At 44.0% G+C, this 18,359-nt stretch overlaps 1 protein-coding gene across 1 annotated transcript in view; it reads left to right on the top strand.

Moving 5' to 3' along the window:
* The window catches only part of LOC133345948 (band 4.1-like protein 5), a 44,495-nt gene that overhangs the window by 22,611 nt on the left and 3,525 nt on the right, over positions 1-18,359 (top strand). Inside the window, exons 12-23 of the mRNA XM_061557097.1 lie at positions 22-191; positions 445-551; positions 782-812; positions 1,118-1,145; positions 1,671-1,756; positions 9,124-9,308; positions 11,522-11,622; positions 12,898-13,275; positions 14,729-14,790; positions 15,498-15,602; positions 16,158-16,266; positions 16,689-16,763. Coding sequence (XP_061413081.1) covers positions 22-191; positions 445-551; positions 782-812; positions 1,118-1,145; positions 1,671-1,756; positions 9,124-9,308; positions 11,522-11,622; positions 12,898-13,275; positions 14,729-14,790; positions 15,498-15,602; positions 16,158-16,266; positions 16,689-16,763 — 1,437 coding nt within the window. The remainder of the gene's footprint in view (positions 1-21; positions 192-444; positions 552-781; positions 813-1,117; positions 1,146-1,670; positions 1,757-9,123; positions 9,309-11,521; positions 11,623-12,897; positions 13,276-14,728; positions 14,791-15,497; positions 15,603-16,157; positions 16,267-16,688; positions 16,764-18,359) is intronic.

Genomic DNA, 18,359 nt, shown 5'->3' with positions numbered 1-18,359 from the left:
GTTCGCCGTGTGTGCGGACAGGGCAAGGAGAACGAGCACAAGTTTGTGTTCCGCATGGACCACCCCAAGGCCTGCAAGCACCTGTGGAAGTGCGCTGTGGAGCACCACGCATTCTTCCGGCTGCGCGGCCCCACACAAAACGCCAAAGAGAGGCAGGACTTCATCCGCATGGGATCGCGCTTCCGCTACAGGTCAGGGTTCGTGGCACACGTGCGCTTCTTTGCTCAGTCTCCTCGCTTCTCTGCCACGGCAGAAAGAGGTCGCGATTCACCGGAGGAAACACCAAATCGCGTGCCAGCTGTGGCGGCCTGTTTGACGTACAGGATTGTTTGGCGCAATGAACGTTGCTACGACAGCTCTTGGAAGATGGTTGTGGAAATACAACGTGGCGTTTCGTGACTTTTGACGATGATGATGATCACGATGACGGTGGTGTGTCGGCAGTGGGCGTACTGAGTACCAGACAACGAGGATGAGCAAGGCGCGCCGCTCCACCTCATTTGAGCGCAGGCCAAGCAAGCGTTATTCCCGCAGGCCTTCCTTCCAAAAGTGTAAGTGGAAAATAAATAAAAAATAGTCTGTCAAAGCAGCACTCAACAAATTTACTCACAAAAATGTCGAGAAGAAAAGTGAATACCCACAGACTTCACTTTGGTTTCTTAGATTGGTTCATTATAGTATCCTCGTTGAAAAGAACATTCTCGAATTCATGGTGTTTTTATCAAGCAAATTGTGTTGGTGAGCTTGGTTTGCATTTTCAAATGTTCTTTCTATTTTGCAGTTAACGCTGTGCAAAGAATTCCTGCAAAAAGGTTAGTTTTTTCTGACCCACAAAAGATAATATTAACGTAAATTCTATTGTGCAACAGCCTCATTCTGAAGGGCGTATTAAAGTTTCCTTTTGCAAGCCACATGGTGATGTGTAGTGAGTGGGGCACTGATTTGTACTGCTACACTAAATTTTTGGTAACCAGCTTGCTTTGCTGTTACGCTTGCATACAATTCAACGGTGAGAGGTGCTGCGGGTTATGTTTGAAGTGAACGATGCAGTGTGTCCTCTCTTGTTTCTAACCACAGCATGTGTTGTTCGTGTGCTTGCTCCTCTCCGCGTTTGCAGCATTACGACTGCTACAGCAAATAAACAGGTGAGCTTCAACTCGAGTTGCCACCCTTTTTCCACAAACTTAATTGGATTTGCTGTACAGCATTTCGTAGTCAGCCTAAGTCAGGGATCGGTAACCTGCATCTCCGTGGCCGTATGCGGCTCTGTATGGACTGCTTTGTGACATTACTTAGTAAGGACCACCATCTCGTATTCACGTGAATTGCGGCTCTTGAAATATTTATTTTTTACTGATTTCGAAAAAAATGTCTCTTGTTATTTTGGTTGCCAACCCCTGGCCTAGGTCTAATAAAACTCTGCAGAATTCTATCGGGAAATTCACCACGATGCAAATCAATTCCTGCCACGCTATTACAATTTCCCAGAACTGTTTATAATATCATTGCAAGCTTGAACTGTGATCATCAATTTACTGGTGAAATGTTACATGTTTAGCGGAGTGCCTTTCACGTTTGATTGGTTATGTGGAGTGTTGTAAATTAATTGCTCACGTCTTTGTTGGTGCCTTTTCTTTTGTTGCCTTGTGCCTTCTCATCCTCGGTCCCAGCCTGCGTCCTCGTTCTCTGAGGTTGCATCTCTGCCTGCAGGAGGCACGCACCTCGAATACAACCAACAGGCCAGCAATCCTCCTCGGTGCGTAGCCTTTAACCAGCTCCTGCAAGTTTTTTTTATTTCAGCACATCTGTGGAATTCTATAATGTTCACACATATTTGCAAATCACATTGTGATGCAGGATTGGTGTTATTACAAGTTTTACATTGATGATTGTTTTTTTACCCTTCTATCTGGAAACAAAACTGACACCTTTTTTACAAGGAGTCATGTTTACATAGACCACAATACCTGCAGTCATAATGCAAACAAAAAACATAACTCTGATAATGTATGCACTGTCCTTGAAGTTGATTGGTCCATACCCGAGTTAGCTTTCCTTAGAGCCTAGTCTCACATGGGTTGGACCAGATGACGCCAAAAGGCGCACAACTCAAAGACAAGGACAGTGCACATTATCAGAGTTATGTTTTTTGTTTGCGTTATGACTGCAGGTATTGTGGTCTATGTAAACATGACTCATTGTAAAAAAAAGGTGTCAGTTTTGTTGCCAGATAGAAGGGTAAAAAAACAATTATCATATTTTTACTGGCAAATGAGGTTCCAAAAGTTTTACATTGTCACATTCTATTTTAGAACTGTTGAAATGTTTAAGCTTCAATTCGATTTGTGGCTGCTGATTCTTTCGCTCATGCTGTTCTCCGATCGACATGATTTTTCTGCAATGTTTGTACGTGAGAGAGAGTAAAATTGTGAGTGTGCGTGTGTCGCTTTGCCAATGTGAAAGTCGAGGTGGGGGGGGGGCTGGCCAGTTCGTCTTTTGGTGGTGGCTTTCCCCCCCTCTGCCTTCTGCGCAGCCCTCATCTGATTTGTTGGTGGCTTTTTCCAGATTGATTGGTTTTGGTGTCCCTTGGTTGGCTTACTACCTGCCAAGCAGAGATTGGCTTGGCAGGGGTGGACGCCAAATTCTATGTGCTGTAGTAAGTGGTGGTGGTGGTGGTGGTGAGCGCTGCTCTACTTTGTATTGGCATTTTATCCTTTTCAAATACCTGGTGGGTCTCTTTCTGTCTGGCTGTAATGTCCTCTGATTGCTGCTTTTGTAACCGAAGAATAGATTGTTTGGCCCCCTGCTGATCGCGCAGAGCGGTATTGTTGATTGGTGAAGATGATTTACTCTGCTGTTAAATGGGCAACTATTATGTTAATAGATCGATTTAAGAATGTATATTCATGGATAGAAAACAACAAGATTATAAATACCTAACTCATTCGTGGGAATGCTGCATGTGTAGTCCAATAGGTAGCATTTTTTACTTTCATAATTGCATGGCTAATTACTTTTTAACAAACAAATTCGTTTTCTTAGCACCTCAGTATGTAAACATTCCCATAAGAAAATACACATTTGCATGTGTGCACGACATCAAATCAAAACACACTCTTTAGTGCCTCATGCCTGCACTCTTTTGCCCCTAATTAACCCATTAAAATGCTTTGCAATGTTTTGACTGATCTTTTCTAATAACAAAAGGCCATAAATGTGCAAGCCAATCTAGTGATTCTATTAATGGCTGATTGGAAAAGTGCACTGATGTGCATGCGCACACGCCTGCTCGTGCTCGCTTTTAGAATCAATTATGATGCTAATGCTCACCGGATGCAGCTGCACCCCCCCTCCCCACTCCGCTCGTTCATAGTGCTCACATTTGACTTGCTAAGCAGTACCCTGCTGCGTTATAACCATTGGCATCGTTTGCATTGGACGAGCCAGCATGCACTAACAAACCCTTCCCAACGACCCCACTTGTGAACCTCAACGCAGGCCAGCGGGTGAGCCCAACAGGGTGCAGGGTGAACTCTGACCCCACACGAGAGGAGTGGGGTCACGGGATGGGCCCGAACCAGGGAGGCACCGGGCCCGCTTATCACGGAGGATCCGCTCACAGCCAGCCCACCCCCACCACTGAGCTCTGAGGATGACTGCGGATGTGATGCGGCGAAAAGCAAAAATCGAAACTAAATACGAATGAAGGAGAAACATGTAGAATGGTTAAGCTTTCAATGAGAAAGACGGAGAGACGAGTGAGTTCACAGGCTCAGCATTGCTGACTCATTCGGTTGTGCATGTAGAATATTCCTTCAGCACTTACCGGCAGAGGTGTGGACTCGAGTCATGTGACTTGGACTCGAGTCAGACTCGAGTCATGAATTTGATGACTTCAGACTCGACTTGGACTTGCATAACAATGACTTTGTCCCACCTCTGAGGTGTGGACTCGAGTCATGTGACTTGGACTCGAGTCAGACTCGAGTCATGAATTTGATGACTTCAGACTCGACTTGGACTTGCATAACAATGACTTTGTCCCACCTCTGCTTACCGGTAAACATGTACACTTTAATGTGCAAACAATTCCTACTTGTAAAAAGAAACATACTCCAGGACTGTATTGTTGTTATTGCTGTTTAACATACAGTGCTACCCCGGAGATCGAACTTAATTCGTTCCAGAAGGCCATTCGAACACCGATTTGTTCGAATTCTGGTGCGTTCGATCTCCGAGGTTCTACTGTACATGGCACGAAGTGGCATTGCTCAAGAACAAGCCAGCCTTTCCTTCCGAAAATCTTGTTTTTCAAACTTGCAGTGAGTTAAACATACCTCAAAACAAAACTTTTGCAGAGTCAATGCAGTGCAGTGTATTTAGCTTCCTCCAGTTCGGTGGATTATCTCTGAGCTCTTTGTTTGAAGTTTTTAATATGTTTAGCAATTATTCCTAAGGTAGGTGTTCACAAATATAATTTGACAAATTGCTTCACTTCTGTCTTTAACACTTAAAAGCAAGGGATGATAATAAAAAAAAATGTCTTTGAAACATGTTTCAAAATCACAGTCTAGCTGAGAAATACTCAACTATTTTTTCTACAAAATCTGTGTTGTATTGTGTGCGAGCCAAGGTGGCCATATGTAACAGAAGCAGTTTGGTATGGTATTGGAGTATCGTGATTGTGTGGCTGAGGTTGATTTAAGGTTTTATAAAAGCCACCCCACTCACCACCACGCCATTCGTCCCCCACATGATCACGAGATCTGTTAACCCGCACTTCCATTTAGTGCGGTTAGCTACATATGGTGCGAAAGGAGTTCAACATGCATACATGTGCTGTGCTATGTGCGAATAGTGATGAGGTAGCTACATGGTGAATGTTATCGGTCTTCCAAAAATCTGTGTGGTTCCCAAAGCAAGGCACAATGAACTGTGTAAGCTGTCAAACCTGTCAATGTCTGGAAAGTGCATCGAGATGTGGGCACAGTAACAGTGCTAATCCTTGACTGGTGGCACTTGTGGCCTGCCAGAGCTAGCTTTGTGTATTGGCACAATCATACTTGGGAATCAGTGTAGTGATAAACAGCGAGCTCTCGTCTTTGTCATTTTTCAGGTGAGCAGTTGAAAAGATAAACAAAGGTGCAATGAAAAAACGCAAGCACACATCGTTTATATGAGACATTTTATTTGTTTAGCTTCGTGAGAGTTTTGATTGCACTGCAATCATATTGTAGACAATGTACCATTGTGATTTGTTGAAATGCGATCAGAAACATTTAAAGGAAGATTTAACTTGCATCGTGCAGTGCTGTGAACCATCTTATTTTTAAGGTTGCTGATTACTCAACTGTACTTCTTTTAACAGCTTTGCAGTTCTTACGAATATTGGTGGTGGATTTGTTAAGATGCAGGGTAGGATGGATGTATGAGTTTGTTGTTTCACCGTGTTCCGTATATGGCTTTAATGCCAAAGCTGAATATATTTTTTGAATGGAAATGTTATAATTAAGAACAGAACAAGCTCTTTTCATAAAGTATACCTAACTTTCCAACTATATATGTATATAAATGCATAATGTGTATATAACTTGCCAATGATATCTGTATTTATAGTAATGGCCTTTGACCAAATCACCTGGATTTGCAAGATTAAGCTTGGATAGTCCACGGCAGAGGTCGCAAACGGGTTTTGATTCCTTACCCGTACCCGGCCGCACCAGGGTCGCAAACGTGTACCCGTACCCGGTCGTACCCGTACCGTACCCGGCCGGGTACGGGTAGGGTACGGGTATCGGGTACCTGATTGCGACCTCTGAGATGAACCAATGTTGAAGGCATGGGTGGGTTGATTCTAGGAACTTGAATTGTGAGAAGAGACAAGACGTTGGGAAATGAGTGACAAACAGTTACTCCGGGTAGCCGGGTATCGGGTCGGGTACGGGTATCGGGGTACCCGGTTGCGACCTCTGGTCCACGGATGGGTGGGTGATCCACCTTGCCCAACAGGTTGTTATACACTGTGGGGATACCTGGTGGACAGCAGAGGGCAGTGTAGGAAAATAAAAATTTGCAACGTAATTCTAGATTTGAAGCTTTCGTAACTGCAAGGATTCATACTCTTAGTTCTTTCGGTAAAGTCACGTGGGTAAAAAATGAAATTTAAATTAATAAAAAAAAATAACAAAATCACGACGTTTCAGAGGCAACATAAGTCTCTGTCATCAGGTGGGACCGTCACAGCCAGATTTGCTGCATCAGCAAATCTGGCTGTGATGCAGCAAATGTGGCTGTGACGGTCCCACCTGATGACGGAGACTTGTGTTGCCTCCGAAACGTCGTGATTTTATTATTAATTTTTTTTAATTTTAATTTCATTTTTTACCTATGTGACTTTACCGAAAGAACTAAGAGTTTTGCAACGTACTTGTATGCTCCTATGTCACTGCTCCCCACCTTCAACAACTCGCTACTGAACCCGCAGTGATCAGCATGGTGAAGTATGGTCTAAATCATCCAGCAGTGCATTGACAAAAGGCTGTGCAATTACAGTAATGTATGTTTGTATTCACAGCGGTTAATTTATGAAGGGCATTTTTTTTACATAGTACATTTAATTTTGGTCACATTTTTGCTCTATTCCACTCGCTGTTATATTTTCACTCGTACACAAATATATTTCAACTGAAAAAAACTAATTGCATTTAAGTTATTTTCTTACTGGCAAATGTTTGAATGGAGGGACGAGTGACTACTGACTAATATTCAATGTACAATATTACTAGCAGTTATCAAGTATACTCAAATTTAATGTACTCCTAGCTCTATATTGATATCCTTCCACTGATAAATGTATTGTCCACTGCTAAATATAATAGTCAGCGGATGTTAAAAATATATTTTGCATTGGCTCTTTAGGTGGACGATTTTACCCTATGGCTTTATAGAAACACTTGAGTGTATCTCTTAGAAATTTTGCCTAGATGTGTGCTTCTTTCTGTAATGCAGGCATCTTCAGAATCATTGATTGGTGGGGTTCATACATACTAAAGCTTCAAATCTAGGATTGGTGGGGTGTTTGCTGCTGGGTGCCTGCACTGAGCAAGCCACTTGTACTCATTGTCCTAAGCCACAGGTCTCATTATTGCACGGCTGCTCAGATTTTCTTCATCCCATTTACCTATATCATGTGCTTCTTCTCGAGTCACATCCAATGTTCTAATATCTCATTCCACCACATCTTTTAGTATCATCCTCGGTCCCCATCTACTGCTGCCCTGCACCGGCATCCTCCAATGCCCGTGTAATTACATCTTTATTTATGTCTTTTCAATACATGTCCAAACCATCTAGCCCCTACTAAAGCTCTGACTCCTTCATTCCTCCTCCTCTACCTGAGTAGAGCAGCCACCTTAGCATTTCATATTCTTAGGTTTTTTCGGTAAAGTCACGTGGGTAAAAAATTAAAATTAATAAAAGTAAAATAAAATAAAAATAAAAAATCACGACGTTTCGGAGGCAACACAAGCTTCCGTCTTCAGGTGGAACCGTCACAGCCATCTTAGAATTGTCATCCATGCCCTTCCAATGCACTCTAATTTCACGAAGCACCTGTGTACGAGGACTTGTATAAATCTTGCTCAGAGTGAATCGGGTGCTCTTTGATGCAGGTGTCATCTGGGAAAGTACTAAAGTGAAAGTCAGGTTCGAGAGAGAGTGGTATTAGAGGTGTGGGACTACTTCTGGCCTCCGAGCTTTCCAGATTTATATGGCGCTGAATCAACACCTAACCACTTTAAATCTAACGGTGTACTATAAATGCAGTATACATTGCTTAGTGCGTTTGGGGATGCATAGTTCAAAATGTATACGTATCTCTTAATTTAATTTTGCATGTATTTTTACTAACCTACATACACACAATGTGCTGCGTCGATGCAAGGGGAGGTTGAGATGTCTTTACACTGAGAGCTCCAACAAGTTGCATCGATCCTACACTGGGCTTATTTCGAAGCGCCGTGTTTGTGTTAAACGTTACAAAGCAATGTTCTTTTTGTTCGGGGTGACTGTTGAAAAATAAAATATTAAATGTGAGTCTGCCCGTAAATTAAATATTCTATTATATTTTCCATCATACATAATTGCATTGGCACACTGTATATAAGTAATAACCTTGAATTAAAGTACGCAGTGAACTATAAATAAATTACAGTGATTTAACAGTCACGCTCTGTACCAATTGTTTACATCACCCATTTAACAACACTTTTAAAAACATGTGATTCTGTAGGAATTATTACGTTCCACTGACCACGATTCTAAACTTTTAACATTGACACAACCCTGACTGATACCACCTCAAGAGCAGAAACTTCTCTTCAAGGGACACGGCTATTATTCTGGCATGCCCACATTCCTCTACAGAAGTGCTTTTGCACAGATAATCTGCAGTGTGTGTTTTTAAAAAGTAAACCTGAATCCTTTCGGGGCAATCGGCGACATTCTTGGTTTTGTGTTGCAGTAGTTTTGAATTTTTGAGTGGGCGATCGTATGTGAGAAACTGCCTGCCGTATGTACGTATGTGTGTTTAGCAGTTGGTTTCTGCATGCTTTTTGACGAAGGGCTTCGAGGCAGTCTGTGTGTTATCGTGGTGCTTTCCTATGCAAAGGAGATGGATTCATGACTGATGTCTGGAATGTGGCAGTGTGTTTATACATTTGGTCAAGCCTGGCCTTCGTGTTTGTTAAAACACCCATTTTTCAGGGCAAAACTACGGGAAGAAGAAGAAAATGGAGATTTAAAAACATGTTTAGCAGGTTCATGATAGTTGAAGTTCGGTTTGGGGGATGTGTGTGTGTGTGCTTTTTTGTCCTTTTGTGGTGCTGGCCACCCACCCTCTCGTTTGCCGGTGCCAGCCTTCATAGGCGCTCACTAAAAGCACTTGCTCCTACACTCTGCTAAGGCTATAACGGTGGGTCTCTGCCTCTGCACCACTCCGCAGTGGAGACTTCTGCTAGCAGCAGCAGCCGCCCACGAGATCTCATGCCAGCCAGGCGGCGTGCCCTGCGAGCAGCCTGCTGCGGGAGCAGTGGGGCAGCTGACCCCCGTCTGTGCTGTGTGTAGCGGCCCCTCTTTCACCGCAGGCAACAGCAGCGACCTGCCCGTCACGGCCAATGACGACGTCGTCGTCGTCCCGCAAGCAGCCGCGCTGGACGCCGCCGCCTCCGCTGTTGCCACAGAGACGCTCGTGCCGGGCTGGTTCCCCCATTCCGTGGCTTCACCCACCAAGCGGATGGCTGCAGACCCAGGTAAGGGAGTGCGGCAGGGGTCCCCAACCCACCGGGGGCCGCGTAGCGGTACCTGGCCGTGGCCTGTTAGGAACCGCGGCCGCACAGCAGCAGGAGGTGAGAGCGGTGAGTCCGCACGTGGCCCGGCCCCATTGTTTTATTATTGAGCACTGCCGTCCGCGCCTCTTTGCGCACTGCGCTCTTGTCTCAGCCACAGTGTTGGTGAGCCCACAAGCTGCTAACCCCTAGTAGCCATAAATGAGTAAAAAACAAACGTCGCTGGAGAGATTATTTGAAAAGGGGGAAAGACCCAATGATGACGCCCCCACCCTGGTCTGTTAAAAAATTGTCTTCCACGAAACCAGTCCCTGGTGCCAAAAAGGTTGGGGACCGCTGGAGTACACGACTCCAGTGCGTGAGTAAAGTTTTTTTTTGTCCCCCCACTACAAACCACAGTAATAGCTGGTGGTGGTGGTTGGGTTAGATTGCATGAATATAAATGTGTCGTTAAACCCACCACCACGGCGACACAGCCAATAAGTAAGGTTTGTCCTGTCAACAAAACATGGCAATTCGTGACTAGTTCAGCACACTGGAGTGTTGGAGAGTAAACCCACGACAATTATAACTCGAGTACTCTCCAACACACCGGCGTGCTGAATTAGTAACGAATTGACATGTATGGTTTACGTCACAAATCTTAGTTATTGGTTTGTGTCGGGTGGTGGCGGGTTTAATGACACATTTACGCAATCAAACCCAAAAAATCTCTTATGACGGATAATATTGGTCACGATGGACATCGCGTGAACCTGGGCCACTGCGTTGCCTCCCCATTCCTCTGTACTCTGTCCGCCGCTCTTCTTTCCACGCATGGCAAAGGTGAAAGTCACTTGAGAGACGAACCATCGGCGCGAGCGTCCCTGTGGTGACAGATACACCTCAGATATACACACACCTAAGGTGTTTGTGTGTGTATATATCTGAACATTAATTCAGGTGCACACCGCCACCGCTGAAACCCTGTACCCTGCGCAAACATGCAGGGTTTGGAACCGTTGGACAAACCTTGGCCCAAAGTTCCATGTTTACTGGGGCGATACCTTGTGCAGGGCGTTTAAATGCCCCTCCCCCACCAACCCCCGGCGGAGACCTGCAGTTGATTTTTCACGAGTGCACGTTTCATGCCACCTACAATGTACAATGTTCAGTCTTTGTTAATTAATGAGATATTTCACACAAGAGTAGTATTAGTAAACGCGCAGTTTAAAAAAAACAAATACTACATTGACTTTTCTATCTATGTGGCTTTACCGAAAGACCCAAAGAATATAAAAATACTACAGTATATTTGAAACCGGCTTTAAAAAAATGCAAAATATAATTATGGCTCGGTAATTTTTCTTGCATTCAAGGTCGATTAATAACCTTCCCCGACTTTTACATGAATACAATAATAGCAAAAACATTACAGTTACTCATACAAGCCACTGATTATTCCATTTCTCTGAAGTACCTTACACAGAAATGTTATTCAGCACAGTTCCTAGAAATATGAAAAGATAAAAAAATTCCAAATAATTGTGACAAACACTAAAATTAATGCTTTTAAAAGCGAGCACACATGTTCCGAGGTGAGCACAACTCCATGTCTGTATTGTTCGCAAAGGCTTTTATGCATTTGCATGTGCTTTTATGAATGTGCTATTATGCACCCTTAACGTCCCTGTAAACATGCCGACGTTGGGCAAACCGTGGCATGTGGTTGGAATCGTCGGGACTGAAGTTGGCCAAACATTACAAGTTTACCAGGGGTTGTACTCGTCCGTGACTGATGGCCTTAATCTAAGTTGTCTTGTGGTTGTTGTTGTTGTTTGACTTGCATCCCACTGGGATTTTTGCACACAGCATTGGTGTACGGCTGCTTTTTCTGCAATATTTTGCTGTCTTTTCTTGGATTTTCTGTTTGCACATAGTCACATAGTCACTTTAAGATGTTTTCTTGTTCATGTTTTTTTGCAGTTGCACCCGATTTAAGAGCCGAATGGCTCACAGGGCTCTACATAATAAATTAACTTGAACTTGAACTGTGTGTACACACGACGAGGCGCGTGTGTACGTAACTGCTTTGTCCACATCTGTGCGTCTGTGTGTCTGTGCGCGTGTGTCCGCGTGTGTGTCCGTCCATGTGTGTGCTTGCGTGTGTCCGCCCGTCCGTGTGTCCGTGGAGCCAGGCTACGAGGAGGCAGCTGCACGCCTCAAGCAGCTTGAGATTGAGAACAGCCCAGCGCGCCCGGCCCGCAACCCACTCGACATTAACGTCAACAACCTGGCGGTACTGCTGTCAACCCTTCCCCACCTCCCAGCCTCCGGGAATAATCTTACCAAACCAGTCGTGCTCCACCAGCCAAATGGAATATGCAAATGTCTTGTCAGAGCATTCGGAAAGTATTGCGTGCCGTTTGTCCTACACATCGCACTGTACCGCTGCGGCGGTATGAGTGGTCTCATACGCGAGTGCATCGAGGACTAGTGTGACGCCAGGTCGCACCGAGTTCAACCATGGCCCAGAGGCACTTGGCCTCCAGTTGAGATCTGAACAGAAAGCATTTTGACCCACAAACACCAGCCTCTACTCATTCCATCATCAGCCATCTCGTGCTATCAGGATGTTGTTTTTGCATGGTGGAGAAGTTATGAATGGAATCCAACTTTAGATCTCTCAGTACATGTGTAGTGACATTGAATTAGTCACTGTAGCGCGTGGCGCTGGTAGATTGGTAGACAATAGGATTGTGGGTAGGAGCGCGTTATACTATGTAGACGTGTGGGTGAGGCACGGAGCCTTCTGGGGGATCCAGAGGGGTGCGGGGCCGAGGGCGGAGCCTGGCCACACTGGGGAGGATAAAGGCGAGCTCTGACTCACAGTCGGGGCTGCTGCCATCTGGAGTGGAACTCGTCATGCCGTCGTCATTGTGATCTTCGCCCTATTCAAGCTGTGGGTCTGGCAGCATGTTGGCTGTCCTGGCCCAACATGTAGTGATCCCTTATGGCTGTGAAGGCCGGAATAAACAAGAGAGAGTGCCTCCTACTCGTGTCTCGGAATTAGTACACTACACATGTAAATCAAAATTGGAGGGAAAACAAAAACACCTTATGTAACATCAATGATTCATGTTTTTTTTTTCTTGTTAATTAACATAAAGGAAAATACCTGAAAAGTTATTCATTTATAAGTCTTCACCTCTGCTAACTGAGACTTTTACCATGCATTAATTTATGGTGGGTAAAGTAAAATGTTTGTTGTTGCACACTATACATGTACTGAATTGTGCGTGCGAAAATGTATTGCGTTAAATGTATATACAGCACATTGTATGGACTGTAAGCAGTCATTCCCCTGTAGCCACCCCTGGCTCTACAATGCATTTCAATATTTAAAAAGAAACGTTTCTTGAATGAACTTGCAACTCACATTTTCTGACAATTCGTGTGAATTGCAAAGGGGTCATGAATCATAAAATACCAAAGGTAATATATTCATGAATGTATTGCAAAGATTTTGCACCATAGTGGTGTTTGATGGACATGTCTCTGGATTCCCTTGCAGGTGGATAAGGTGAAGTTAAAAGAGAAGACTTTGAACACCTTCCCAGCAGCCACGGGCTCTCCCTCTATTCCTCTGTCCAACCTCAACCCAATCTCGTCTGTGACCATTGGTGCCTCAACCAACCAGGGCACCATCCAGGCCGCCTCCTCCGACACTTGGCACGGAGACGGCTCGCGCACGGTGCAGCCCAATCCCTCCAGTCCCATCCCTCCGCACGCCTTCAGCTCTCTGCTCTGTTCGCCGGCGGGAGCCTGGCCTCCCCCTGGCCTCTTCATCGCAAACCCAGGGGCGGGTGCACCCTGCCTCTCTCTGGACCCGTCGCTCAAGAGCAACATCCTGAAAGCGCAGGTGGAGGCCGTGCTGCGTGAGAGTGGCAAGGTGCGGTGGCATGTGACCGAGTGGGTTCACAATCTTCACACTTTCTTAAGTCTGCGGCAGTGTGCACAATAGACGCAGTGGTGGTGCACACCTGTAAGCCAGAATTTTCTGTCGAACTTAGACGCCATAAAGCAAGGGGATGGGCCTTGTCTATATAATCGGCAGATAACCAGAATTGATTCAGGCAAGCCTGACTCTGCTGATGAGACGTTGTATTTCGAAACCAGTTCAGGGTTTGCTTGTATTGAAACATTGCTGCTGAAAGTCTGCATTCCCACCCATGGCTTGTGTAATAAATACTTTAGAAAAATGACATGGACTGACAGATATTTTAAGAAGATATTGGTTATTATTTTGTTATTCTGAAGAAGGGATTGCTAGACTTGTAAGCCACTTTGTTGAGCTGTCATTTGTGACCAGGTCACTTCTGTAAAATAGCTTAATAGCTCAGTCGGCTTTACCTGATAAGATACAATAGTTTAGTTGTATTCATATGTTTTTACAGTGATCTGTTAACCTTTCCTATACTTTGCACTCCTATCGTGTTGTTGTATTGTTTGTTGTTGTAACGTTCTGACCCGCTCCATCTGGACATCTTTGAAAAATACCTTTATAGCTCATCGGATTCCTCCAGTCTAAATAAATACAGTAAAACCTTGGATTGCGAGCATAATTCGTGTTTGTAATCCAAAGCACTCGTATATCAAAGCACTCGTATATCAGATGTGATCACGTGATGCTCGGCAGATAGAGCGTATACACGTACTACTCGTATTGTAAGACCTCGCTCGTTTATCAAATTAATATTTATTTAAAAAATTTGCTCGTCTTGCAAAACACTCTCAGACCAAGTTACTCGCAATCCCAGGTTTTACTGTATTCTTATTCTGTCGTCTTGTGCCTCGACATACATCTTAGGTGGTATGAGTTGGCCAGTAGATGGCAGTACAGCAAAGGTTGTTGATCTATTCTCATACACGGAGTCGCCAGGTACTACTGACTGATTTATATTTTTAGGTTTTTTCGGTAAAGTCACGTAGGTTAAAAAAAATTAATAAAAGTTAAATACAAATAAAATAATATAATAATGTATTTCACTATATTATTTTATTATATAATTTTATTTTTATTTTACTTTTATTAATTTAATTTTTTTCCCTACGTGACTTTACCGAAACAACCTAAGAATATGAATCCTTGCAGTCACGAAAGCTTCAAATCTAGAATTGACTGATTTAACCTCGTGTGTAATAGCCCTCGTTGGGAAAGTGACCAAACATCATGATCACAACTCTCTCGAGGAAAATAAAGTTTCATATTCAGCGAAGCTCTTCTCTGTATGACTAAAAGCTTAATTTCTGTGGTATCACAACATAGCTTATACATCGTAATAGCATAAGTGACAATGGTCATGGTTTAGTGCCTGTTTAGTTATTTGTTGATTGCCTTTCAGGTCACGCAGGATGATATGAATATTTCACGTCGGAGCACGCATGACCAAGGGGAAGCGTTCCGGTGAGATGCACATGGGAGACTACAGAGGGCAGCCACCTCTTGCTTGTCTACACATTTCTGATTCGTTCATTACCCATTCATCACTCGGAGGCATTGTGGAGTTATGGTTAGTACACCGTGTGCGTAATTAATTTATCTATACATTTATACTGGGGAAAAACAACGAATGTGATTAATTCCGTTTGAGTGATTGTGCATTTACCAGTGCAGTTTTTAATTATTGCGTGTGCCGATATGTTCAGGAGGTAAATGCCAATGTCTGCTAGCCATGAGAGGTCTTCAGGAGAGATTTTGTGTAGTCTTTATACTCCTGCATTGCAGGAGTGTAGACTGCAGTGGTTTACTGTTTAGATTGCATGGCCACAGTCGCACTGAGGATTGTCTTTAAATCTCCACAAATCAAGGAGATGTCCGCATTGACCTGTTGATTTTCTGATGCGGTCGATGGCTACAGCATTGTCTTCGAGGAATCTCAGAGCCAGGAAGAGCGATGTTTGGGTCTAGAATTAGGTGTTTATTCTGGATGTCCATGTGCTTCCACTCTGTTTACCAGTGTTCTTCTGGGTAATTTATAAATATGACATGCATGCAAGCATATACAGTTTTATACATATCGATATATTTTTGTAACTTCACATGTATCCAGTAATGGCAGAGTTTAAGGTAATTCGTATTGTCCAACTCGAGTTGTCTGCGTGCTCTTTCAGCCGTCTAGGTCCAGCACACAGCAGCCTGCCTGTAACGGGCGCACGAGATACGGAGGAGTCTGGCCACGGCGTTCGAAAGAGCAAATTCCCAAGCCAGCATATCACGTAAGAGTCCCATTTGTTTTCTGTTTCTTTACTCAATGCAATTCTAAACGACTGAAAATTCGATAGATTATATTGAGGACTAAGTTTGTAAATTAGCCTCACTTTTTATTTATCTAAAAAGGCATTGAAGAGGAAAACATTGAACAAATAAACTGTAGGAATACACCCAATGTGATCTGCTTGTGGTAAGAATTAATTACGTGTTAAACATTGATGCTCTGTCTGGCATGCCTACAAACAACATGCATTATATTATATTTAAACGAGACGAGCAACTGCCTCCCATCATCCACGTGTGTTAAATGTATTCATACTTGAGGCTTGCCCTTGTAGAGCTGGGATTTGGATGAGCACCATCTAAATCAGTTTGAGTCTTGTGACTTTGTTTAATGTGTAAAGTTACATCTCATCACTGCTGCTGTGCTTGAAACTGATACCTGCGGTCTTATTTAAGTTAAAGGAATGGTTAACATTGCATGGTGGGGCATCCACGCTGTGCATGTCCACATGTTTTTATCGGCTCTGTCTGGGCTCTCCCCTGGCACGTGATCCCAGCGATGAGACCTGTGATGGGACAAGCCAACTGCCTGTCCCCAATGGAGGCAGCGGCTGCATCAACCTGGCAGACCAGCCGATCATCACCAGCACCCCGGCAAAACCGCTGGTACAGAACGTGCCCAAGAATGTGTATTATGAATCTATTTACTCTCACTGCTGCCTTAAACCGGCTTTCATAATTTATTAACGGCTGGATGAGCTACTGTTTGAGCATGACAGCACAATCCTCTTGCAATCCCGGGAGGGTGAGTTGTCCCAAACCCATAATACCATTTGCATTAATAAAATATGATTTTTGAGAGGTCAATAGTAGTTACCTTATGGGAGTGACTGACCCATGCCATATGGAATTCCCACCACTGGTTCATTGACCTATTTGGGAATGAGCACTAACTAATTGCTATTTGAGTGGGGACAACACCGGCGTTTACATCAGTAATTAGAGTTGTAATCCAAAAGAGATAAGAATGGGGGAGGGGGGGGGGTGTTGGAGCACATTTGCTTATTCCTAAATTTTCCATCTTCCAGCCCAGCTTCCTAAACCCCAGGCTCCTGGGCTCGGCAGTGGAGACACTCGTGGATGTGAGCGACACTACACCTCTGGTGCGTCTGCAGATACATGTATTCGCTTGCCCATGTGCGTGGGTGGTGTGTCCCCTAAGTTATCTCTCGGCATGTTAACGCTTTCCCATTCAGATTTTGTTCTATTAAAGTACATGCCATTTTTCGATTTAAAGCTTTCGTGACTGCAGGGATTCATCTTCTTGGTTCTTTCGGTAAAGTCACGTAGAAGGGAAATAATAAAATAATAAAAATAAAACATAATAAAATAATTCTCATGACGTTTCGGCCACAACGCAAGCAGCCGTCCTCAGGTGAAGAACAGGTCTGTCGGAAAGACAGCGTCATTCAGAACAGCTGTCTTTCCAACAGACCTGTTATTCACCTGAGGACGGCTGCTTGCGTTGTGGCCGAAACGCCGTGAGAATTATTTTATTATGTTTTATTTTTATTATTTTATTATTTCCCTTCTACGTGACTTTACCGAAAGAACCAAGAAGATACATGTCATTTGTTCCGATGACATGTACTTTATCGGTACTGCGGCTCCTTCAAGGCCATGTGGGAGAGCGTGTGGCACAGTTTGGCACCAGCGATCACAGTGTGCGGTCGTGTCACTACAGTTCTCTGTGGTGAGTACGATGTCTTTAAAAACAATGGCGCTATGCCTCTCTAAATACATTTAGTGCTAACTGCTTGCTGCGTTCCGAGCTGTAGGGGTGAATGGGACCCACCCTGCAACTTGCAGACATCTCAGAATAGGAAAGCGTTAATAGCCGCCACCAATAATCTTGTCGCATGAATCTCGAGGGCGTATTTAACTGTAGATAGGGCAATATATTTCCCTTTTAGAAGAGCGACTTTGTGGTCACAGTACTGTTTGCGTGGCACACTTAAAATTTTATCACGTGAGATTGCAGCCTAAATCTACTGCAAGCGGTAATTGCTTACAAACAAGTTTATTGCTAGTGATCCTAATCAATGATAATGAATGTACAGCAATTAGACCTGATATCGTATTTTTGTTTTCAAGAGTGCATGATTTGAAACTGTAAACCAGGGCCATCAATAAGGGGAAGTGGCAATTTATTGGAACAACGTGGATATTAGTCACATTCAAGTTAAAATTGCTGCTGGAAAAGCAATACATTGCCATGAGTGTGCATGTGCATAGCCTTATTGTGGGCTGCATCTTCTTGGTGTGTACGCATATATGTTGAGTGCAATAGCTGAGTTAACACTCTTGAGCCCTGTGAAGAGTGAGTTATTCATGAGGAAGCAATGCGATTTGGTCTCCTGGTGCTGAAAAAGCATGTGCATGTCTGATTCATCAATGTCCATTTGACAGCATCCAGAGTCCAGATGGTCTGTACACATTGCACACCACGTTCTGTTTGCTATGCAGGCAATGGCGGAGCCAGGATTTTCAGGTAGTGGGGGGCAACCCCTCCAGCAATGAAAAATGATAGGAGTTGTTAGTGAGTAAGGACTTGTTCCTTGCTTTTTATTCGACGCGTGTGCGGCGATGGCGCTGCCATCGATCGAGGGTCGAATTCGAACCGCGTTGTGTGATCGGCATCGTGCTCGCTGAAGGTGTTTGCCTTCAGGGATATCGTGAACTGTATACGCAACTGCGCA

This window comes from Lethenteron reissneri, chromosome 23 (genome assembly GCF_015708825.2).
Source record: "Lethenteron reissneri isolate LAM-NWPU_2019-01 chromosome 23, ASM1570882v1, whole genome shotgun sequence".
In the NCBI taxonomy this organism is placed as follows: Eukaryota; Metazoa; Chordata; class Hyperoartia; order Petromyzontiformes; family Petromyzontidae; genus Lethenteron; species Lethenteron reissneri.
Note: the sequence above shows the minus strand (reverse complement) of the source record. Positions and strands in the feature narration are given on the sequence as shown.